The following is a 24226-nucleotide window of genomic DNA, read 5'->3' on the forward strand; positions in this document are numbered from 1 at the left end:
TATAAGGGGGTCCAGCATCTCATTGTAACCACATGTAGGAAAACAGGAATGAGGCAGGGATAAGAAGTTGGTCAAGAAGCAGCAGGTGCACCTCATTGTCCAGTGGCAGTGATCTGGAAAATCAGTTCCTGGTATCATTCAGGAGGCCCAATGATTGGTTTCCCAAGAAAGGAACTCAGATAAGACAAATGTTAAGTTTTCCAAGCTTCAAGGTTTTTGTTTCTGTTTTTTTAAAATACGGAACCCTTCACCAATTTGCATGTCATCCTTACAGGGGCCATGCTAATCTTCTCTGTATCGCTCCAATTTTAGTATATGTGCTGCTGAAGCGAGCACTTTTCTTTTTTTCTTTTTCTTTTCTTTTTTTTTTTTTTTTTGTGAGACAAGAGTGTCACTCTTTAACCCAGGCTGGAGTGAAGTGGCGCCATCTTTGCTCACTGCACACTTCACCTCCTGGGTTCAAGCGATTCTCCTGCCTCAGCCTCCCAAGCAGCTGGGATTACAGGCACATGCCTGGCTAATTTTTGTATTTTTAGTAGAGACGGGGTTTTGCCATGTGGGCCAGGCTGGTCTCGAACTCCTGACCTCAGGTGATCCACCCACCTTGGCCTTCTAAAGTGCTAGAATTACAGGCGTGAGCCACTGCACCCAGCCCAAGCTTCAGTTTTATGAGAAAATTGGGCCAGTTTCAATGTTTATTTTATTTGGTTATTCAAGTCTCTTAACATTCTTTTAATCTAAACCAGTCCTCCCACCAGCCCTCCTTCCCCAGCCCTTTTTAAACTCATAGCACTGAAGAGACCAGGTCATTGTCTTACAGAATATCCTTCATTTTAGATTTGCCTGATTGTGGCTTCAATCCCTAAGCTTCCTATAAACCAGTAGTTGGATTTAAAGCCTTGATAAGACCCAGGTGGAGGATTTTTGGCAAGAACACATTCCAGTTGACACTGTGTACTTACTTACTTCATGCTGTATGTAACTCATATCTGGTGGTTTCATTATGGGATCTACCAGAATATACAGACAATGGGAAGATCATATACAAAAACAGAACTCTGACCCACAGTCTGCAGCAACCAGTCCAGGAAGCCAAACAACCCCTGTAGCCTTTGGTCCCAAATGGCCAGGACTTGATCAATACCTGCCAGCTTCCCTAATTCTTGCCTCTGCTTTGAAAATCCTTTAGTAGGACCAACCAGAGAAGGCCAAATATGCTTCCCTAACCAATCACATAGGATACCCTGCTTCTAGTTAGCTCACCCGCAGCCTCCAGATGCCAACAGCCTTTGATCAGGGCTCACCCGAAGCTCCCCTTTTCCTACTATAAAGCTTTCTCACTCCCCTGACTGCCTTTGAGTGTCTGCAATGGCAAATGACCATGGCTGACTCTCTGGGGGATATACCAAGCTGAGAATAAGTAGCTGTTGCTCATTCCCATTTGGGTGGTCTACAATTATTACAGAAGTGAAGCGTGATCACAGTTAAGGTAGTAATAGACCATTTACACTGTCAATGAACTTCAGACTTTTTACTTCATGCCCCGCTTATACTGCTTTGGATGTTTTCCATGTGCCTATATTAATATTTACAATAAAAGCAGGGATTTAGATTTTCATGTAGAATTTATCTTAAAGGTGTCAAATATGCAATTTTAAGTCAAGTTTTGCATATTTGGCTCAATATATCAAAATAACGTTCTGTGGTTTTAAAATAACAAGGTTTGTTGCTCTTTATATTAGACATGTAGTTAATTACATTGATCTCATAAAAATAAGTTTAATTTTAATTTGAATAAAAGAATGCCACAATGAAATACTGACCATTAAAAAAAAAAAAAAAAAAGAATAAAGGACCTTAACCCTGGGCAAACATATAAAAGCATATGAAAGTCACCCAGTATAATGTCTGACACATAGTAGGTATTTTGCAAATATTAGAGCCCTTTCCCATGGTGGTGCACACTGCACAAGACCACAGAGGTCCAGACCTTTTATCTTTCTGGTCCCATCCAGTCGTCACCCATAGTGAATCCCGAAGGCAGCATCTCCACCCACAGTGCTGGAGGACCACCGACTCCTCCTAGTCCTCAGGGGAAACCTCCCTGCCATCTTCTTCTTGGTGGCGGCCAATATACATTTCTTTCTTCACTTCCCAGGACGTTTGAAGTACTTGGTGTCCCTCCCTCCAAGCTCCTCCCTTCCCTTCAGGTCTCAAGGTCTCATCCAACACTTCAAGCTCAAAATATTACATAAGCATCAAGGGGGTGAGCCCAGACAGGCCCTCTTCCTTGTCCACTTTTGGGAGAAGATCTCTATTCCCTGTGACCCCAGGATATACAATGGCTGTTCTACACTCAGGAATCACTACATGTGATTCCCAGGGCAGGGGCTGCAACTCTTCTGCTAAGAGCCCACATAGCCCCAGGGCTCCCCCACCCCCATCCCATACACACACACACCCCTCTCCCAGTCTTCTCTGTCTTTCTCGAGGGCTCGTTAGCGTTTTGGTAGTACCTTTGCCAGTGAAGCAGGCTCCCCGGGATGCACTTTGAACCTTACCCTACTGACATGGACTTGCGTTCTCCTATCTTTGGGCTCCTCGTCTGGCAGTTCTGCATTTTCAGACTCCCCTCCTCTGATGAGTCCATTTGCCACCACAGCAGTGACTGCAATAGGGTCACGACACCTGTTTTCTGTGTTATGTGGAAAAAAAGATAAGATACTGAACATTTATGTATGCTACCTTCTGCGTGTGAAGGAGGGAGCAGGAATTCACATTTGATTTAGCTGGTATCTGCAGAAAGCAGCAGTAGGGATTAAGAAATGGATAAAAATAGTGTTACTTTTTGGGATGAAGAGTGGCATAAGACTGATATCTATATATATATCTATACATAGATATAGATAGTTGGAGGCGTTGAAACCTACTTGATTTATTCTGATTATTTAATACACACTGATGCGACTGTGATCCCAAAGTGTGCAAAGTTAAAGCCTTCAACTGCAGCTGAGGAGAGGGCAGGAATTGTACACCTGGGGACGGTGGTGAGTCAGGAATGACAGGCAGGTGGCCATGACCAGGGCAGCCTCCTCCCCAGGGCCAGTGACAGGGGAGTGGCCTGAGGAGTAGGACCCAAGGGTAGCCCAGGGTACTTGGCCTAGGTCAAGAGCTCAGAAGTGCCACATGGCTGAGGGGGCAGCGGCCCTGGAAGGGCCAGAGGCAGGGCCAGGAGAGCACCATTTCCTGGGGGGCTAGGGGCACAGAGGTGTCCTATAGGAGAAGCCAGGAGGGGCTGCCTGCCCCTGGGGTGGGGGCCAGGCTGGAGGAGGCTGCAGCAAGCTGCAGCAAGAAAGACCTGGGGCAGGTGCAGGGCCTGAGAGTCCAGCTGGCTGGGCTGGGGGTCTCCCAGGGCAGCCTGGCCCAGGGAGCAGTCCTGACTCTGCAGGGGACGCTGAGCAAGAGGCCGCAGACCCCTCAGGACCTCCCCTCCTCTCTCCCTAGCAAGGAGCTGGGGAACCTGTAGTGCAAATCTGTGGATCACTCAGCGATGGAGGGAGACTGTGCCCGAAGGTGGACACTGGGGTGCACCCCCTCCACCACTTCAGGTTCCACTGCTGTCTTCAGTATAACTGCTTCTCGTAAGAGTGCAGGCCATGGACACCACCGTCAATCTGGACTGACATGGTCCGCTTCTCAAACTTGAGGTATCCTGAGTACATCAGGCTGTGGGCCCCGATATCCTGGCAGCCATGCTGGATGCCCACTATGAGACAGGGCTCGAACTTCTGAATGGACCCTTTGTCCTTGATGGAGCCCAAGACCCTCTGTGCGATCTTTACCTTATCCCCCTCACTGAAGTATTGTTTCTGGCTGCTGCTGCTCTTCTCCATGGCATCCAGTGAGCCCATGCCCTGGTACTTCCTGAGCTGCACCCCGTCTGAGAAGTACTCACCGGGTGCCTCCATGGTGGTGGCCAGCAGGGAGTCCATGGTAACTGTGGAGGCTCCAAGGGCCAGGGCTTTGACCATATGCCCCATGGTCAAGATGCCACCATCGGCTATGATGGGCACACCAAAGCACTGGGCATACTTGGCCACCTTGTACACAGCAGTGCCCTGGGGCCAGTTGCAGGCCATCACTTCCTGGGTGATGCAGATGGAGCCATAGCCCATGCCCAGGCACAGCCCGTCCACACCAGCATCAATCAGGTTCTTGGCCTGGGCTGCTGTCACCACGTTCCCCCTAATCACCTGGAAGTGGAGGTACTTCTGTTTGATGTAATGCACCATGGTGATCTGATACACTGAGTTCCCTTGGGACGAGTCCAAGACTATGACGTTGACGCCCGCTTGGGTGAGCAGGTCCAGGCAGTATTTGTCATCCTCATGGGTGTCCACAGCTGCCCCCCACAGCAGCAGCTTGTGGGAATCCTTGGAGGTCAGAGGGTAGTCTCGATTGTTCTTCAGGTCGGTGTGGGCAATGATGGCCACCAGCTCATCACGATCACTGACGATAGGCAGCTTCCCTTTCTTGCTACACTGCAGGATCTCATTTGCCTCTTTCAACGTCATGCCTGCTGGAGCCACCACCAGTTTCATCCTTGGCGTCATTACCTCACTGAGGAAGGTGGTGTGGTCCCTCTCAGCAAGATGTCCCTCGACATCTCGGGAGGTGACGATGCCCACCAGCTTGCTGCCCACGGTGCCCGTCTCAGTGAGGAGGATACCAGAGAAGCCATGCCGCATCTTGGCCTCCAGCACATCACCCACGGTGTGCAAGGGGCTCAGCATCACGGGGTCTGTGATGAAGCCCTGTTCAAACTTCTTGACCTTCCGCACCTCGTTGGCCTGGAACTCTGGGGTGCAGTTGTGGTGAATGATACCAATACCTTCCATCAGAGCCATCCTGATTGCCATGTCAGCCTCTGTCAGTGTCCACAGGGAAGGAGATCAGCGGCGTCTTCAGCCCTTATGGGTCAGGGCTGAGGTCAGGTCCACCTCATCAGCTATGAAGTCTATGAATCCTAGGAGAATCAGGAAGTCGTTGTAGGTGAGGCCGTTGGCACTGGGGAAGAGCTGCTGTGCGGTGAGCCCGTCCTCGGGCATGCAGCCGGTGCCGCTGCTGATCAGGCAGTCTGCCAGGCTGCCGCGAGACCGGCAACGGACATAAACACCCGAGTGGCCACTTGCACAGCCACGCTGCCGCTGCAGGCCAGGCAGGCCAGGCGGGCCGGGGGCAGGGGCTGCCATGTATATATTTTTTATATCCCTTCTATTTTTGGGAAAAAAAAATGCCCCAGGAAGGTCTGGTCACCAAATCCTTCCAGAGAGCGGTCTTCCAAGCCAAGGAGGTTTTCAGTCCTACCCACTGAAATCATCCAGTCCTTCATTCACCTATGTCAACCCAGCTTGGAGGTGTGGCCTGCGAGATCCTTCATAAAATCAAGAAGTCAGGCCTCCACCTGGTCCTGGGGGTCATCTGAGGCCCGCAGTTTTGGAAGAGGAACTGGCTCCCCACTGTGGGGACATGTACCATGCCCACTGTGGACCTTTGTTTTTCATCCCTGAATTCACCCCCCACAGAATGGTTCAGTTGTCATACCTAGCTATCTAATAAGCTTGAGGGCACTGTGTCCCCTGCGGGATGTCCCCATGTCACAGCCCACATGCTTGACCATGCAGGCTGATGCAGCGACAAGCACAAAGTATTGTGATTATAGTTCCTGCCCTCCTTTCCAGGGCTTTGAGCCCAGCACATGATGTTGTGTGTTTCTTGTTCCACCAACTGGCTGCTGTGGAATGACTAGGAAATCTCTTGGATGAGGGTGGCATCTGGGCACAGGTCAAACTTCCTGTGAGTCTTTTTAACCTCTTTCACTGCAGCCAGGAATGGTTGGATCTCTGCTGCTGCTTGCAGGGACTGTCCCATCCATACACGGGTCTGTGTTGGCTTTTATCACCTGGGCATGTACGGCCACCATCTTGACTGCTCAGCTAGTTCCATCCCTGGGTTCTAGAATGATGTCACAATGATGCCCATGATGACAGATCAGCCCAAGGCCGCACACTGACCTAATCAATAAACAGGTGGGGCAGAGCTGTGATTAAGAAACTGAGTCAGTCAATTCCCACTTATGAATAGACAGCATGAAGGCTTTAAACCTCTCTGAACCTGATTGGCATTGGCAATGACCTTCTGCAGATCCAACAACAGCACAGAAGAATGTATCATCAGGAACACATTTGGATATTGACACAACCTCATCCGCAGTCGGCTTGTCATCCTGAGCTCCCTTCCCAGGCAGCGTGGATATTGCACTGGATTTTGCTGACCAGGGAGTTGGGTTATAAGCGGTAACTCTAACCTCTTAATACTAGCAACATTGACAATACCATATAATCCATCTATTACACCACACAGGAAAATCAAGCCTAGCGGTACAGGACAGAAGAACTGACTCCAGCCAGGATCAAGCATTGCTTTGGCATTGTTCTCCAATACCTGGGCCTTTCTTCTCCAATTGTGGGGGTAACTGGAGTGAGGAGGCTGAGGGGACCCAAAGATGTTCTCCTGGTAGGATTCCCCGCCATAGTCTTCCACATTTGTAGACATTTTGATTGGTTCCATTTCTAAAAGCCAATTATCCGTGCTTTAACGTGAAATAAGGAACCTGCCTTCTGATCCTCAGGAATATGTACATGGACACACACGTTTCAGATTCAACTCTGAGATTTTTGGTTTTAAACAATTGTGTTCATCACAAACGAAGATTCCCTCAAGCAGCAGCCTCCTGGAATCACCTGCTGAGTCCAAATCTTGTAGCCCTTAAAAATACTATTTTTACTAAGTAATAAGTATTTAGGGTGTTATGAAAAATGCATTTCGGCCGGGCGCGGTGGCTCACGCCTGTAATCCCAGCACTTTGGGAGGCCGAGGCGGGCGGATCACAAGGTCAGGAGATCGAGACCACGGTGAAACCCTGTCTCTACTAAAAAATACAAAAAATTAGCCGGGCGCGGTTGCGGGCGCCTGTAGTCCCAGCTACTCGGGAGGCTGAGGCAGGAGAATGGCGGGAACCCGGGAGGCGGAGCTTGCAGTGAGCAGAGATCGCGCCACTGTACTCCAGCCTGGGCGACAGAGCGAGACTCCGTCTCAAAAAAAAAAAAAAAAAAAAAAAAGAAAAATGCATTTCGAAAAAAGTACATTGGTTTTTAAGAACAAGAGGAACTATTCAGAAATTATACAATATATTAACAAAAGTAAATATTTAATATATCTCAAACACAAAAATGTAAAAACCGGTTACCAAACATCAAGAAAAACTTAAAACTTGTAAAATGCAAAGGTTAAATGTATTTTATCTTCATTCTATTATTAGCAGATAATCTTAATAAAAATGAGCTGTTATTTACAGCAAAATATCATGTAATTTTAGATTTATCACTTTTTATTTCTACGGAAAAGCAACACCAGCATGCATTTGTGCTGAAAGTGAAGCAGTTTTTTTATTCTGTTCTGTTCCACTCTGTGTTCTGAGATGTGTATCAGACACCGGCCACACACCCTAGATGTGCTCGGGGCACAGCCTGGCCCCACACAGCACTCTAGTCTGCAGGTGGGCACCTAAGGCCCTGCCATTCCCACTTCTTATTGTCATATTTACTTATCAGCACCTCTATCCATCTTTAAATGACTTAAGTGAGAGTACATTAAAGTAGCTCAGATGTTCCTAAGCTTCCGCAGAGCACGTTGTATCTGTGACAGCAATTCAGAAAAAGAACAAATTTTCTTTTATTCTTAATGGTACCCAGCATTAAGAGAACAGCTTAGGCAGTTTACTGTAACTGATGGTCCTGATGTCCTTATCTATAAACTAAAAACTCCCCACAGAAGCTTCTGTAAGTATAATGTTAAATAAGTCTGTAAACACAAATAACAAGAATGTAATCCAAATGCTCAGTTATGAGAAACTGGTGAAGAAAGTTACTGGTAAACCCACTGTGATGATGATGATGATGTGTGTGTGTACATGTCAACTTGACTCAGTGACAGTCCTTAGTTATTTAAGCTAGGTGCTGCTGTGAAGGTATTTTGCAGATGTGATGGATATTAAGAGAGTATCCTAGGCTGGGCGCAGTGGCTCATGCCTGTAATCCCAGCACTTTGGGGGACCGAGGCAGGTGGATCACAAGGTCAGGAGATCGAGACTATCCTGGCTAACACGGTGAAACCCTGTCTCTACTGAAAAATACAAAAAATTAGCCGGGCGTGGTGGCGGGCGCCTGTAGGCCCAGCTACTTGGGAGGCTGAGGCAGGAGAATGGCGTGAACCCAGGAGGTGGAGCTTGCAGTGAGCCGAGATTGTGCCTTTGCACTCCAGCCTGGGTGACACAGCGAGACTAGGTCTCATAAAAAAAAAAAGAGTATCCTGAAAGATCTGGCTGAGCCAGATGTAATCAGTTGAAAAGTTTTAAAAGCAGAAGCCTAAAAAGCCTTTAAATTTAAAAGCTGAAGCTTCCAAAAGAAAAGAAATTCCACCCATGGGCAGTGGTGTCTGCCGTACTTGTGCCTGCGGTGTTCCATTCTGCTCATTCTCTTCCCTCCTGACTGCCCATAGACAATAACTGTGGTCTGTGCCCGTGACCTCCCTGATTCTGGACTTGCTTAGCCAGCACCCACAATCTTATAAGCCAATTCCTTTAACAAATTTATGTATATATGAAAAATACTGGTTCTTCCTCTCTAATTAAAGCCTGGCCAACACACCCCAAAATTAGGATGCTGCTGTTAGAAGGAATAAGGTATACATTTTAGGCCTTTCAAGACTCCAATAAATGATAGTAAAATAATAGCAAAGAAAAACCTTACTTTGGGGTTAAAAAATCACAGATTGATACATAAACTTAATTTTGCTCCCCTATTAAAATCCTATTATAAAACAGTAAAAAGAATTTCTTTTAAAAAGACACTAATTTAAGAAATAGAGAGAGGCCGGGCGCGGTGGTTCAAGCCTGTAATCCCAGCACTTTGGGAGGCCGAGACAGGTGGATCACAAGGTCAGGAGATCGAGACCATCCTGGCTAACACGGTGAAACCCCGTCTCTACTAAAAAATACAAAAAGCTAGCCGGGCGAGGTGGCGGCGCCTGTAGTCCCAGTTACTCAGGAGGCTGAGGCAGGAGAATGGTGGGAACCCGGGAGACGGAGCTTGCAGTGAGCTGAGATGCGGCCACCGCACTCCAGCCCGGGGGACAGAGCGAGACTCCGTCTCAAAAAAAAAAAAAAAAAAAAAAAAAGAAAAGAAATACAGAGAAAGCAAAGGGGCAACAACCACAAAATCATTTTAGAAGTTGAAAAGCAGAGACCAGTGGCAACTTCCTTAACAGACCTGATAATACCACATCCAAAACGAGCAGAAGAAAATGCTAAGAATCTTTAAATACACAGAACTGTGGCATTGTTACCCCACAGAAGTTGGAGTGGAGAGGAGGCTTAAGTATGGAATGGGTAAAAGCTGGGTAAGAAACCGATTCCTAGTTTCCAAGCCACAGAGCTACAGCCTTTTCCTCCACATGGCCGAAGCTAGGAGGTTTATTCTCTAGAGAGTATAAGAGAGGTGGCCGGGTGCGGTGGCTCAAGCCTGTAATCCCAGCACTTTGGGAGGCCGAGACGGGCGGATCAGGAGATCAGGAGATCGAGACCATCCTGGCTAACACGGTGAAACCCTGCCTCTACTAAAAAAAAAAATACAAAAAACTAGCCAGGCGAGGCGGCAGGCGTCTGTAGTTCCAGCTACTGGGGAGGCTGAGGCAGGAGAATGGCGTAAAACCCGGGAGGCGGAGCTTGCAGTGAGCCGAGATAGCGCCACTGCACTCCAGCCTGGGCGACAGAGCGAGACTCCGTCTCAAAAAAAAAAAAGAGAGTGTAAGAGAGGTTCGCAATTACTAGGGGATGCCAGCACGGATCCAGAGAATGGCCGCCACACTGAAAACAAAAGGATGAAGTGACCACATGCTGTCATGCTGAATGCTGAGTGCGAGGAGTCCCAGCCTTCTTCCCCTACTGGGCTCAAAGATGCAGCCAGGCCGATCCTTCCTGTCACATAGGAAGGGGCCCCTTGGGGTAATCTGGCAAATCTCTGAAGACCTAAAGAGACCACTGCTGTGCTTCCCCAGTGAATAGCCCAGCTAGACCATCCGACAGTGGAACTCAAAAGACTCAAAAGACCGCACTCTCACCCATTTGATCTAGACTTTTACATTTCCCAGGCTTCATCATTAGTCAACACCCAGTGATTACCTGACACCTGAGGTTAAAGCCTCTCATGTGCAAAACCAAGACCAAGGCAAAAAACAAAACAAAACCAAACAAAAACTTAGAGGAATTGGAATTATGTGGGATGAAGAAAAAGAATACTATCCTCAGATAAGATATTGTACTCATGAAACAAGTACAGGAAGATATAAAAGAGCTCTTGGAAATTAAAAACATGTCAGCAAAACTGAAAAACTCAATAGAAGGGACTGAAGGATGAAAGTTGAGTACATCTCCACAAAATAAGAGTAAAATGACAAAACGACACTGGAGCAACCAAAAAATGAGGGAGCTGGCCAGACCCAGGGGCTCACACCGGTAATCCCAACACTTTGGGAGGCCAAGGTGGGAGAATCATGAGGCCAGGAGTTTGAGACCAGCCTGGACAACATAGTGAGACCCGTTTCTACAAAAAATTTAAAAACTGGCTGGGCGTGGTGGCGTGTACCTGTAGTCCTAGTTCCTTGGGAGGCTGAGGCGGGAGACTCGCTTGAGCCCAGGAGTTGCAGGCTACAGTGAGCTATGATCGCACCACTGCACTTCAGCCTGGGTGACAGAATAAGATCCTGTCTTAAAAAAAAAAAAAAGAAAAGAAAATGAGGGAACTGTCCCGGATCCCCAGCACATAAATAACTGAAGCTCCAGAAAGAAGAGGGAAGCAGTCTGCGGCAGATGCCCACAGCCCTTGCTGTTTTGGCTTTCAGGGTCTGCGTGGCCACCCCAGCCTCTGGCCTCCCAACCCAGACATACCAATCCACACACCAGGATGAACAGACTTTGCTAGTTTTTTGTTTGTTTGCTTTTTTGAGATGGAGTCTTGCTCTGTCACCCAGGCTGGAGTGCAGTAGCACCATCTCAGCTCACTGCAAGCTCTGCCTCCTGGGTTCACTCCATTCTCCTGCGTCAGCCTCCTGAGTAGCTGGGACTACAGGCGCTTGCCACCACACCCAGCTAATTTTTTGTATTTTTAGTAGAGACGGGGTTTCATCGTGTTAGCCAGGACAGTCTCGATCTCCTGACCTTGTGATCTGCCTGCCTCGGCCCCTCAAAGTGCTGGGATTACAGGCGTGAGCCACCACGCCCAGCCACACTTCACTAGTTTTTACTTCGTCCAGCCCTGTTCAAGAAGAAGATGCATAGGAGAAGATAAACCCAGAGACCCTCCTGTGGAGAAAGAATTCAGATCCGTGGCTAAGCCTTTCTCCTCAAGTGTTTCCTCCAGGAAACAGGTTCATCGAAGGAGAGGGGGACAGGAAAATCAAAAGAAGTAGTCAACATTCCCAGGAGATTCTCAGCAAAATAGAGAAGAGGTGTCAAGATGAGAGCTGGCACCAGACCCCGAGGCCAGTGATTCTGGTCTGGAGCAAGGATTCAGGACAGACACGTCAGGAGCCACCGGCACCAAGATCCCTGCGGGCTTCCCGCAGCTCAGCTGAAGACAGGTTGCCCAGGTGATCCCGTCCACATTCTTTCTACTTGGCTTATCTTGACATGATGGAAAAGCTTCCCGCCCTCCAGATCAGCTGCAGTCCTCAATCCATCCCACAGCAGTGCTCGGCTTTGACTTCCTCCTGAAATCGAAAGGTCAGCTGTGGGACTGCAAAAACAGAACTCAGCAGCCAGCACCCTCCATCCACGTTCTTGCCAGATGATCAGGATCTGGTCCATGGATAGGGCGGCCCTGACGGTGGCAGCCCTGCTACACCCAAGACTCATTCAAGCCTTGCTGTTCCCTGGCTTCCCCAGAAGGGCCCCTTGTAAATTCTTGGGGAAGCTGAGGTCCACTCTGACCTTGAGATCACATTACGTTCTCCAGCGGACTTCATTCAACTTTGGAAACACTGTGCCTTCCCCACACAGCTAATCTGTGCTTCATGCTCAATGTTTTTAAAACTGAACAATATGTGAAGAGCAAGGAAATTATTAACTACAGGTCAGGCTAGCGCTTACTTTGGTGGAGAGCGTGGGGCATTCAACTGGGTGAAGGCATACGAGTGCTTCTAAGGTAGTGGTAGTGTTCTGCTCCTTAAAGATGGAAACACTATCCATTTTTCTCTTTAAACTATACATTTATGGCCAGGCACAGTGGCTCATGCCTGTAATCCCAGCACTTGGGGAGGCTAAGGTGGGAGGATTGCTTGAGCCCAGGAGTTCAAGACCAGCCTGGTCAACATAGCAAGATCCCATCTCTACTTAAAAGCAAAACTATACACTTACATTGGATATGCTCTTCTCTAGGTATGACATCTTTTCACAGTTGGGGGGAAAAAAGATAAAAACACATAATAATAGGGAAAACTAAAGGGGAACCATCAGGACTCCAGAGACTATGTTCTACAAAGGGAGAGCAAATGAAAGAGTATGGACAGACAAGAGAAGGCTGAGGGATCCCACAGGCCAGAAAAGTAGCAGAAGGGGGCAGGACAGAAGGCCCACCCGCCCTGGAGCCCCCATCCGCTGAGAGGTCCACCATTCACACACCAGCATGTGCGCCCTTGTCTGCAGTTTATGTTCACTCTGCATCCCTTCCTGTACTTCACGTTTCTCTTCATCCTTGACATCATGACTCTTGTGGCCCTGTGTCTCATCAACCCCACAGGAGGCGGCAGCTCAGCTTCCTGGAGCAAGGCTCTGGTTAGTCCACTGCTGTTGAGCCTCAAAGCTTTGTCTCTGCTGGAAAGAAAGCCTGAGGCTTCTGGCTGGTGCTCGACTTCTCCTCCAGAGCCGCTCAGGGTCTGCACCTAAACATGAGGTCTCCTCCTGCCTTGAAGCTGGGGTTTCCCATAACCTCTGCTAGGCCAGGAGCAAAGTCAAGCTCCATTTGATTCCTGTTGCCCACCCGTATCACAGAATCATAGCTGTTAGTATGGGAAGGGGCCGCAGAGGTCATCTCATATTCAATTTCTTGGCCTTATGGCTGGAGTTGAAAATCTGCCTGCTTTTCCAGAACAATCTGAGCCAGTATGAGACAGACACCACCTCCAGGAGGCCCATTTGGCTGTGCCCACAATCCCGCCCCCGAGCACGGTCTCCATGTGGTGTAAATAAGCCTCTAACCCACCAGGGTACAAATCCTCTCAGGGCTGCTTGACAGCATGTCTTGGGGCTGCCCTGCAAGGCCCGTGTGTCCAGAAAGAGCAATCTTAACTGTTGCTTAAGAGTTAAGAGTTAATCTTAAGAGTGACTTAACTGCCTTCCATTTGAAAAAGACAAAGGATTCCCCCCTCCCCCTTGTAATTATAAAAGAAAACCAATGTGCCTGTAGAAAATCTGGAAATTACAGAAAAATCTGAAGAAGAAAATAAAACCACAGTGGCAGAAGTGCAACTGTGAAGGTTTGGCATCACATCTGAGCTAGAAACCAGCCCTAAAACCACTAGCCACTGCCCCAACCCCCACACCCCCATCTGCCCAGCCAGTGACTTAAAATCGATGGTGTTAGGCCGGGAGCAGTGGTTCACGCCTGTAATCCCAGCACTTTGGGAGGCTGAGGCGGGCGGATCACCTGAGGTCAGGAGTTCGAGACCAGCCTGATCAACATGGAGAAACCCCGTCTCTACTAAAAATACAAAATTAGCCGGGCGTGGTGTGGCACATGCCTGCATTCCCAGCTACCCGGGAGGCTAAGTCAGGAGAATCACTTGAACCCGGGAGGCAGAGGCTGCAGTGGGCCGAGAGCACGCCATTGCACTCCAGCCTGGGCAACAAGAGCGAAACTCCATCTCAAAAAAAATAAAAAAAAGATCGATGGCGCTGCTGCCCACTCTGAGGATGGCGCTGGGTGTGGGCTGTCAAGGAGGCACAGGCAGGCCTTGTCCCTACGGACACAAGGGCCCACTCCAACTACCAGAGCACTGCACAGCTCTCTGACACCCCGTACCCACAGGTGAGATCAAGACTGCAGGGCCATGGTGGAACTTTACCCAGCAGGAAATGATGAGGGAGGTATCCACACCAGTCTGCCCCCACCAGCCTGGCCACCAGTGCAGTGTGAGTGAGGCTTCTGGAGAACATTCTGCCCCCAAGTCCCCCCAAGAAAAAGGATCGGAGAAGGAGGGCTCTGCTCTGCCCCAGACCTCAGACCTGGCTTCCTGCAGCTAAAGGCCCAGGCTGCAACACGGAGTTCAAGCCCGTGTGGCCTGTTCTGGGAGTCTGGCAATGCTGGGTGATCTCCCAATGTGATGCTGTCAGGTGCCACAAAGCAGCCCCCAGGCAGGTGGGGCCGTTCCCAGCTGGGGGCCCCAGACAAGGCCCTGACTGAGAATGCTGCCCAGAGCACTCAGCTCATTCCCTTTTGCTTTTCCCAAGTCTGCAGAATTGAATGTGAGGGCCAGAGGGCAGGCTCTGGGTCTCACACAGATGGGCAGTCTGGCTGCTGTCACCAGCTCATGCCACACTGGACAGATGGGCGGCAGGGAAGGGGAGGAAGGAGTGAGAGAGAGGCTGACGCAGCAGGTAGCAGGGACCATGGATTGTCACGTGAGCCAAAAAGAAACTACATATCAGCCAACTCCAGCTACGTGCTGCAGAGGAGAGCAGCTGTCTCAAGTTTAGAAATACAGGAAAGCTGACCGACTAGGAAGATTAAAAACTCGCATCTTCAAACACAACCTTACAGAAATTGACCTTTATTTGTTGTACTAAAGCCTGTTTAACTTTTGATACAAAGTAACATTTTAGTACAGAAAATCCCAGTCTGTCAGCTCAGTACCTGTCTGTGCACACTGTACCATCTCAGTCCCACTCTGCCTGCAACTTAGAAAACAGCCCCTACCCCCAGAGGGGGTAGTTCTGTGAGTTAATACCTTGAGAATAGTCTACAGTTTTTCATAGTTTGTCTGAGCTAGAAAACTTGTACCTGTAAAACAAAGGACAGTATTGAGGACTGAAACTTGTCTCTTTTTTGAACAACTGTGCAAGAAAATATATCCCTTTTTAAAAAACATCAGTTACGGCTAAACTACAATCTAGTGTCTAGAATTACAAAGAATAAAATGAAATCAAAGATTTCTCACTAGTAAAATGAAATGTTAGGAACAGTATTAAAATATAGGTCCTACCCCAATGACACTTACACAGAGCCCAGTACAGTACCTATCATTAACAGGACGCACAGCTTAAGGAGGAACCACATCAAATCTTCAGCCAGACGTATCCAGCCTCAGAAGTGCAAAAAAAAAAAAAAAAAAAAGCCCAAACGAAGACACCCACATTGAGTAAGGTGCATGCCGTGAGTGCTGTAACCAAGATTAAAAAGACCTCAGTTTTTCTTTTTAGACTGTTGATAGTGACAACAATCACCATTATGCTTCCCCTAAAAGCTCTCAATTCAATGTCTGAAACATGAATGTTTTCATATTAAAAGGAACTGATGTACCTGCCACCCTCTAAAAGGTTTAAGAATTACCCTGCAAACACTGCACTGATGAAGGCTGTCACGACTTACAGAACCTAAGGAGGACCCAATGGCAGGCATCAGCACAGCTGAACACCACCTGGACCCCACCGCGGCCCTGCCCACGCAGCTCTCACAGAGCAGACACAGTGCTCAAGTAATAAGCACAGATGGAGGAGAAACGAGAGGCTGTGGAAGGCAGGAGAGAAAGGCCGAGAGACGAGTTTGTAAGAACACCAAAGTCACCTTCCCCAGTGTGGGAGGAAAATGCCAAAGGCACTGGTTCTGCTGCCACAGGCAGTCTGAGCACCTGCAGTTGTGATGTCCTTCCAGGAGAGGTGCCACCAAGGAGCAGGAGCTTTGTCAAAGCTCTGGTCCCACCAAGAACCTCCCAAAGCAAAGCAGCCCCCATTGAGGTTCCAAGGTCGTTTTGCTGAAGACGGGAACGAAACCAACACCAAAGCGACGGGTTGACAGAGGGGGCAGGGGCTGGGCACCAGCAACATGGAGCCATTCAAGTAAACATAAACCACCAAATACTTAGAAAATGTTTGTAAACGAGTGATCCAAAAGGTTCTCTTTGCAGCATCTCTGATCAGCTGGCTAAAGAAAGGTGGGTGCTGAACCCGTCTTTAGTGTTATCTGTTTTGTGTTAAAGAACACGTGTGACAGGGGCAAAGGGCGCGGGCCTGGGCCTGGATCGCACGTAGCTGTGGCCCTCTGTCTACAAAGGAGGTGCTTCTGGGTCCTGGTTCCGGATCCTTCCCCTGCATGTTCACAGACGGACAGACTTCTACTTTCAGTCGCTAGAAAAGAGCTGAGCCTGGCATCCCCTCAGGCGGCCAGCTGCAGTCATCCACAGCACAGCATTCTCCTAGAGCGGGCAGGCTGGAATCCACAGGACTTTATTTTGTTCTTGATTGACCATTGCCAAGATCTGAGTGCAAATGCTTGACAGGGCTCCTCCCTGGATGACCCCTGCAAAAGAGACCCCCAGACACATGTCATTCAGCTCAGAGTAAGACCCCAGGTTTGAGGCAAGGCAGTACAGTTTGCACTCTTTCTACTGTGTAGCTGTCTGCTTTGAGCTACTTGGCACTCTGCTCCATCCCCACCTGACTCTCCTTCACCAACAAGAAACTGGGAAAGAAAATTGCCCCTCGTGAATTGATCACTCACATGTAAACTGCCCACCCCACTGCAGTAATACCCTGGGTTGGGTTTGTGATGGTTGGGGGAATCCCAGGGCATCAGAAAGAAGTCTGGAGGACATGTAGCGGTGGTCTAATTGTTAGCAGGATTCTGCAGGAAACGACCAGTTTAAGGAGCCAGACAGCTCATGGCCAAGAGGAGAGTCACAGCACGATGATGACTCCAACTCGGGCCAGCTCTGTACTATAGGAGTTTGACGCCGGGGTCTATAGACAGCAGGCCAGGGGAACTCCAGTGTGCTCCACAGAACAGCACCTGGACACAAACCAAGCCCTGACTGCAACAAGCCACGCTCAGAAATTGACAGTGAGTGTTTAGAAATGGGACGTTTCTAACGGAGTGCTATGGAAACGGGACGTCGTAATTTTGTCTGTTGAATCTAAAAAGAAAAAAATGGAGCTTACCTTTTCCAAGTTTTAGAGTTGTAAAATTTTCATATCTCTAGGAATTGTCAGTGTATTTGGCTAAATACCAGTCTGTGAGGAATTGGAAATGAAAGTACACATATGCACACACACACACACACACAGGCATGCACACCTGCACATGCACATACCTACACACACACGGGCACCAAGTCCAGGTCCCTGGACTAGATCATAACACTCTCCATAATGCAATTAGAATCCCTGTCCCATCCTCTGTGACTGCAAATGCTAATGCCCTGCAAATGACAGACTTTCCTCAAGAGGCTGAAGGCCGGAAGGTGAAATAGAACCACACTTCATTGAGTTTGTTTCACTTTGAAGACCAGAGATGGTAAGGGGGCAGCATTGTTTTTTTTTGCCAAATCCCACTGCAAAACTGGCCCAGCCTGGAGGGTGCTAGGGACAGATGGGACCCTAGCCACTGCTGGCACACCAGGGGCTGCTGCAGTCCCCGCCATGCCTGAGGACACCGTGGCTGCACTAAACGTCACCTGTGCTGCGAGACAGACCCACCACTGCACATGTGAAAACGAGTGGGCAAGCCAGGCAGGACCTGAGGCCAAGATCAGTGAGCTTGACATTCAACCCATGAGAATCCTGATGCTGGCCAGGGACTGCAATCTGAACACCTGACTTGTCAGCAACATGCTCATGACGGCACTTGGGAGCATGTAGGCAGCGTGGGCTTCTCCACCGCTAAGAAAACTGTCTTGGGAAGCCTCTGCTTCCTTCCCTGCTGCCTGCTCCCCACTCCAGGCCCACGCACACCTACCTGTGAAGTACCTGCTGTACTCCTGCTCAACCTTCTGCGCCGCCTCAAACTGCTCTTTGGAATGCCTCTGAGTCACCTTGTCCCTCAGGTAGATGGGGTCTCTCTGCTCCCTGTGGGGACAGCCCGACACCAGGCTGAGCACTGAGCCTCCTCCAGGCCCTCTTTCCTTCCTCTGTCCAGGCTAACAGGGGCCCCATCGAGGCAGGGGTAGGCTGTGGGGGGAGGCCCCACGTGCTCCCCACATAAAGCATAGCAACAGTCTGCAGGCTGCGGGGGAGCTCTGGGCAGAGGGCGGAAGGAGGGCACCCCAGTGCATGCACTTGGAGCAGACGCACCAGCAGCCCCAGCATAGGTCCCAGCAGCTCAGCAGCACAGAAAGCCAAAATGGAGCAGGGTCTTGGTGAGCCCTTGGCCCAAGCAGCAAAGGAGCCGAAGCTCAGCAAAGGCAACAGCTCCTGAGTCATGAGCCAGCTCGGGGCTGAGTGGGACTCTGCCCAGGCCATCAGCTTCCCTGCTCCTAAGCAGCACGTAGAGAGGAAAGGGGGCTGGGGCAGGAGGGGAGCTGCGCAGACCAAGCTGGCCATGCCCAAGGAACAGTGGCAGCACCCAAATGGCAGATGGGCATGGGGAAGGGGCTGCGCTTGGCTGACACCACCTCTGAGTGGGGGACAGGGCCAAGAGGGAAGGGTCATTTTCTACATGTGCTACCTATTTCAAGACTCATAGGCCCATCTCTCATTCCTCAACACCCCCACCCCAACACACCCTGCTCCCCACTTGGGCTCCCAGCCATAGCTGTGAGAAGGCCCCAGCAGAGCCCAGGGGCCAGTCACCTACTTGACGTGCTTGGCGCTCTTGTAGTGGATGAAGATGACAATGGGGTAAATGTGCATGTGGTGCAGCCGCTCGATGGCGTGGGGAGCGATGTCCAGGAGGCAGTGTCGGTTCTGGGGGTAGGGGGGTGCAGAGTGAGCCCTGGGGGGCAGGGAGGGGCAGCCAGCCCCCTGTCCTGCCACCAGCAGGACCCACCTCACCTCACAGAGCTCTACCCACAAACAAAAACAAGGCAGTAAAGCCACACGGTGCACCATGGGGAAACTGTACCCAGGAAACTCCCAACAAACCCCACTCGCTGTGATGAAGGCCAAGGATGGCAGCCAGGGCTGGGGGGGGGGGGGCGGGGGGGGGGTGGCCAGCCCAACTCCAAACTTCCTTTCCTGCCTTTGCCCAGATACAGGGACCTTCTGAAAGCCCTGCCCCACCCTGGCCTCTGAAGCATTATTTTTGCCAGACTGAGCGAATGAAGAGCCAGAGTCTGGTGAGCCTTTATGTGGCTGGGACTGAAGTATGTCTGTCGTCCCAGGCCTCCAGGTGGAGTGCAGGCCCGTGCACTCCCCACCCCCAGATGCTCCACCAGGGTGTTCCCCCAACTAGAGCTCGCCCACTTTCAGCAGTGAGAAGTCAACACCTTCATCTCACAGAGAAGGAAAGCAAAGCCCAGTGAGCAAGCTGAGCAGCCTGGAGAAATGCAGCCCAAGGAGCGGCCTTGACCTCAGACTCCAAGTGTTTGCCCCGCCAGCACTCCCCACAGATGTCCCCGCCCTCATGCTGCCTAGGATGTTCAAAGGCACCAAGAGACATAGCCCTTTTAGGGGCAGGGACCCTGAGGGAAGGTACGTTCCTGTCCCCAGAAGGTGCATGTGAAATTGTTCGGCACATGCATTTGGGGACCCCGTTCTGGAATGCCCTGCAAGAGGCCTTTCTGCAGAGCTCAATACTCTCATCAGAGATGAGACTCCCCGCCACCCGCCAGAGAGGGAGATGGGTGGCACGCACACAGGGCAGCTCCTCCACCCCCGCCAAGGGATGTGCCTGCAGAAACACACAGCAGCCATGAGGGCAAGCCCAGGTGCAGGTGAACTCAGACTAACACAACACGGTGGGCTTACTTAAGGTCTGAGAGCCGCTGGGGCAGAGGATCACAGACCAGGGGCCCAGACCTGTGCACAGGGGGTCTAATACTGGATGCCTAACCCTCAGACTGAAGCCCTGGGTACCTTTTCTGTGATCTCCTTTATTGACGCCACAGTGGTCACATCGAAATGGCCGCTTCTCCGCTTATAGTCGACAAACAGGCAATCTTTGACACCCCGCTCAATGGCCTGCTGGGAGGCCTTCATCACCTCTGCAAAACACAGACACAGGAATCAGGGAGCCCCAGCAGAGGGAGCAGGGGAAGAATACTGCTCAGCAGCTGTCAGTACCCAGTCCTGCCGTGCAGGAATCTGACCCACGTCAGGAGGCTTCTGAAATACTGCGAAATCCGCCACCCAGTGCTGCCGCCCGCTGTGCACAGCTGGGCAGGCAGGCGGACAGGGACATAGAGACCAAGAACCCAGTAGGCATAGAGGGTGCCCCGTGCCCCTTACCAAGGGGACATCTGCAGAACTTGCCAGGCGCCTCATTCACCAGCATCTCCTTCACCACGTCCAGCAAAGGCCCCAGAATCAGGACAGGCCTCAGAGCGGCAGAGTCCACCTTCTGGACCCGCTGATAGGCCAGGCTCACCGAATCTGAGGGAGAGAGAGCAGCAGCGTCACAGACCCAGCTTGGGGTGGAGGACCTGAGTGGGGCTGGGGTACCCCGCTCCCTGACCTTGCCCACTCTGATTTGCCTGGGACTCCCCCAGCTTCAGCACTGAAAATCTCATGTCCCAGGTACACCTGGGCATCGTCACCCCTGGAGTCCAGCATGAGCACCCCCAACGCCCTCTGTGAACACCAGAGGCAGCTGGTCTCAACCACTCATCCCAGAGCTTCCTTCTGCTCTGATTTTTCCTCGTGGGTCCACGCCTGCTTCCCCTGCCCCATCTCCATTCTCCTCTGCTCTCTGGCAAGGCAGCCTCTGGGGTTTGGCAGGAGAGCTCCCACTCCCCAGGAAGGTGTGGTCAGTGTAACCCAGACCTGCCCAGTGACAGAGGTGAGGCCTCCCCCATCTGCACGGCTAGAATGGGTGAGTGCTGTGAGCCAGCTCTGGCCATGCAGTTGAGGATAACCCTTAAGAAATGGAAAAGTCACAAGATGGGACCTGGGTCCTGGATGATCCTCAGAACACAACTGCCTCTCCCACATCACCCACAGCTCAGGCTTGTACATGACAGAGAAATAAACTGCCCATCATGCTTAAGCCACTGTTATTTGGTTTCAGTTAAAGCAGTCAAAACTAATATCCTAGTTGATACATGCAGTAAACCTCCCCTTGCACCAAATGAATAAAGTCCTTGCAGGGAGAACACGATCTAAAACCCAGCAAGCATCTTCCTGGCATCTCCCTGGTATAAGTCACTGTGCTGGCATGTCAGAAACATAATAAAGAATAGAACACAGAGTTCCTGCCCTTAAAAAGGGCACGCTTTAACTAGAGTCACAACAGAGCAACACATGAACAGCAAGACAGCACGCAAGAGCTGCCTGGCAATTCCAGGAGTGACAGGCTTCAGTAGACACTGTGGCTGGATGACAGGGTGAAGAGACCACTTGGGCAGGCCCAGGAGGCAAGTGGGATGAGAGCGGTGTCTCCAGAAAGAGCCGGGCAAGAGAGTAAGTATGGAGGTGACGGGAAGGGCAGAGCACAAGATGGCAGCAGGCTTGGGAGGAAGGGTCCACGAGAGGCTCGGCCTGGAGGGATCTGTAGGCATATGCAGAGCAAGGAGCGACTGCAGAGCAGGCACAGGGACCAGGAGGCAGAAGTCTCAGGAGAACACAAGCACAGTGCCAGCTGCAGCAGCAGGCTCCATGAAGACCAACCTGTGGGCAAACTCAGGGGGAGTAAGTCAAGTCTCTCCTCTTCCCTTGCCCTGTCCCCACATGTGTTTTTAGAAGTGATCTCTGCTGGGAGTGGTGGCTCACGTCGGTAATCCCAGCACTTTGGGAGGCTGAGGCACATGGATTGCTTGAGGTCAGGAGTTTGAGACCAGCCTGGTCAATATGGCAAGACCCCATCTCTACTAAAAATACAAAAATTAGCTGGGTATGGTGGCGTGTGGCTGTAGTCCCAGCCACTTGGGAGGCTGAAGCACAACAATCACTTGAACCCAGGAGGCGGAGGTTGCAGTGAGCTGAGACTGTACCACTCTACTCCAGCCTGGGCAACAGAGCAAGACTAGAGCTCAATAAAAATAAATAAATAAATAATAAATTAAAAAACTGATCATTATCCACATACGTCCATACAGTCTTTTACACAGCCTTGCCTAACCTGGTGACCAGCAGCTCTGTTGTTTAAAACTGGAGGGTTTGGTGGTCACATTCACCACCTTGGAACCCCATGTGGTTCTGAGTGAAGGCTCCGAGGAGGAGTCAGGGGACAAAGAACTTCCTCCGAGAGGAGTTTACATAAACAAATCCTTTCTGTAACAAATCCGAACCTCATGGATAAAGCCAGCAACTCCTCTCTGATACCCCTTCCCCAACCCCAGTCCCCACTGGCCCCCTTGAAGGTAACCACTATTATGAGCTGGAAGTGTACCCTAGTTCTCATAAACTGACTTTTATATGCTAAAGGAAACCTGAAATACACATTGTTTAAGTGTGTCGGTGGATATTTTGTAACTCGCTCCTTGTCTGGGGCTGTGTTTCTGGGAGGCATCCCTGGTGATTCATGGTGGGCCTCTCTACTTCTTTTGGGCATGCCATGAACACTTCCTCTGCATCGACTTATCCACTTCCTTGCTGATGTACACTATGTCACCGTTCCCTCCATTTACTGGTATAAGAATCATATTCTCAAATTATGGCACAGTCGCTGTAGGGCGGAATTCAATATAGTGCTTAAAAGAATGGTTTGGAAGAACATTACTGATATGGGAAGATGCTAACAATATGACAGTGGAAATATCTGGATGAAAATGGTATAATGCGTTGTAATCTCAGTTTTGTGTATTAAGTAAAAAACTGGAAAGAAATACATTAAAATGTTAATGGTTAAAAAAATATTCTCCCTTAATGACTATTAACATTCCACATTGTGGGGTACCAATTTAGGAGATTCCTGTTCCTCCCTGACAATCTTCTTTGCCAGAGGTCCTCACAATTGCAGAATCGTAAGACTAGACAGCATCTTATGAGTCACTGACTCCAACTGGAGAAGAAAACTAGCGTATCCAAGGTGATACGGGCACAGCAAAGGCATGGTCTTGGGGGTTCCAACCTTAGACCATACTGCAATGGCTTTCTCTAAAAGGTGCTGTGGACTGAACTGTGTCCCCTCAACATTTATATGCTGAAGCCCTAAGTCCCAAAGTGACTACATTTGGAGGCGGAGTCTTCAGGAGGTAAGTTAAATGAGGTCAGAAGAGTAGGGCCCTAATCTGATGGAACTGTGGCTTTTTAAGAGGAAGAGACACCACAGATCAATCTCTCTGTCTCCAACATGTGAGGACACAGCAAGGAGGCAGCCGCGTACAAGGCGGGATGACAGCCCTCACCAGAACCAACCACACTGGCACCCAGGTCTCGGATTTCCAACCTTGAGAACCGGGAGAAAATGAATTCTTGTGATTTAAGTCACCTAGTCTGTGGTATTGGTTTTTTGGGTGTTTTTTTGTTTTGTTTTTGAGATATGATCTTGCTTTGTTGCCAGGCTGAAGTGGGTGGCACAATCATAGCTCACTGCAGCACTGAACTCCTGGGCTTAGGTCATCCTCCAGCCCCAGTCTCCTGAAGAGCTGGGACTACAGGCACACGCCACCACACTTGATTGGTTTTTTTAAGTTTTTGTAGAGATGGGAGTCTTGCCATGTTGCCCAGGCTGGTCTCGAACTCCTGGCCTCAAACAATCCTCTTGCCTCAACCTCCCAAAGTGCTGGGATTACAGGTGTGAGCCATCATGCCCGGCCTGTGGTATTTGGTTATGGCAGCCCTAGCAGACTAAGATAAAAGGCAAACCAGTCTTCCATATATTCCTGAGACACTCCCGCACAAGCCCCTAAAGGGGCAAGCATAAAGACATGCAGTGTCCTCTGGGTGGTGGAGAGTTGAGTCCACTTAGGAGACCATTGTGGGTGGGTGCACAATCAGCGGGGTTGGGGGTACCAGGGATGCTAT

General features: G+C 50.1%; 1 protein-coding gene, 1 long non-coding RNA gene, 1 other non-coding gene and 1 pseudogene across 3 annotated transcripts in view; 1 reads left to right on the forward strand and 3 right to left on the reverse strand.

Annotated features, from left to right (window-relative positions):
* Positions 1–231: 231 nt before the first annotated feature.
* LOC111537984 lies at positions 232–336 on the reverse strand. The gene has a single exon (XR_002730164.1). It is a non-coding gene; the product is annotated as a U6 spliceosomal RNA (small nuclear RNA).
* A 3287-nt stretch (positions 337–3623) lies between these two features.
* LOC111537974 lies at positions 3624–5252 on the reverse strand (annotated as a pseudogene).
* Positions 5253–6108: 856 nt separating this feature from the next.
* On the forward strand, positions 6109–17336 carry LOC111537810. The gene is made up of 2 exons (XR_002730118.1): positions 6109–6576; positions 15764–17336. It is a non-coding gene; the product is annotated as an uncharacterized LOC111537810 (long non-coding RNA).
* The window catches only part of DLG5 (discs large MAGUK scaffold protein 5), a 134876-nt gene continuing 125577 nt past the window's right edge, over positions 14928–24226 (reverse strand). The window contains exons 28-32 of the mRNA XM_023204848.1: positions 20552–20695; positions 20180–20307; positions 18960–19069; positions 18123–18232; positions 14928–16688 (exon numbers count right to left, since the gene is read on the reverse strand). Of these exons, the coding sequence (XP_023060616.1) occupies positions 16585–16688; positions 18123–18232; positions 18960–19069; positions 20180–20307; positions 20552–20695 (596 nt within the window). The 3' untranslated portion in view covers positions 14928–16584. The remainder of the gene's footprint in view (positions 16689–18122; positions 18233–18959; positions 19070–20179; positions 20308–20551; positions 20696–24226) is intronic.

This window comes from Piliocolobus tephrosceles, chromosome 9 (assembly GCF_002776525.5).
Source record: "Piliocolobus tephrosceles isolate RC106 chromosome 9, ASM277652v3, whole genome shotgun sequence".
NCBI classification, from domain to species: domain Eukaryota; kingdom Metazoa; phylum Chordata; class Mammalia; order Primates; family Cercopithecidae; genus Piliocolobus; species Piliocolobus tephrosceles.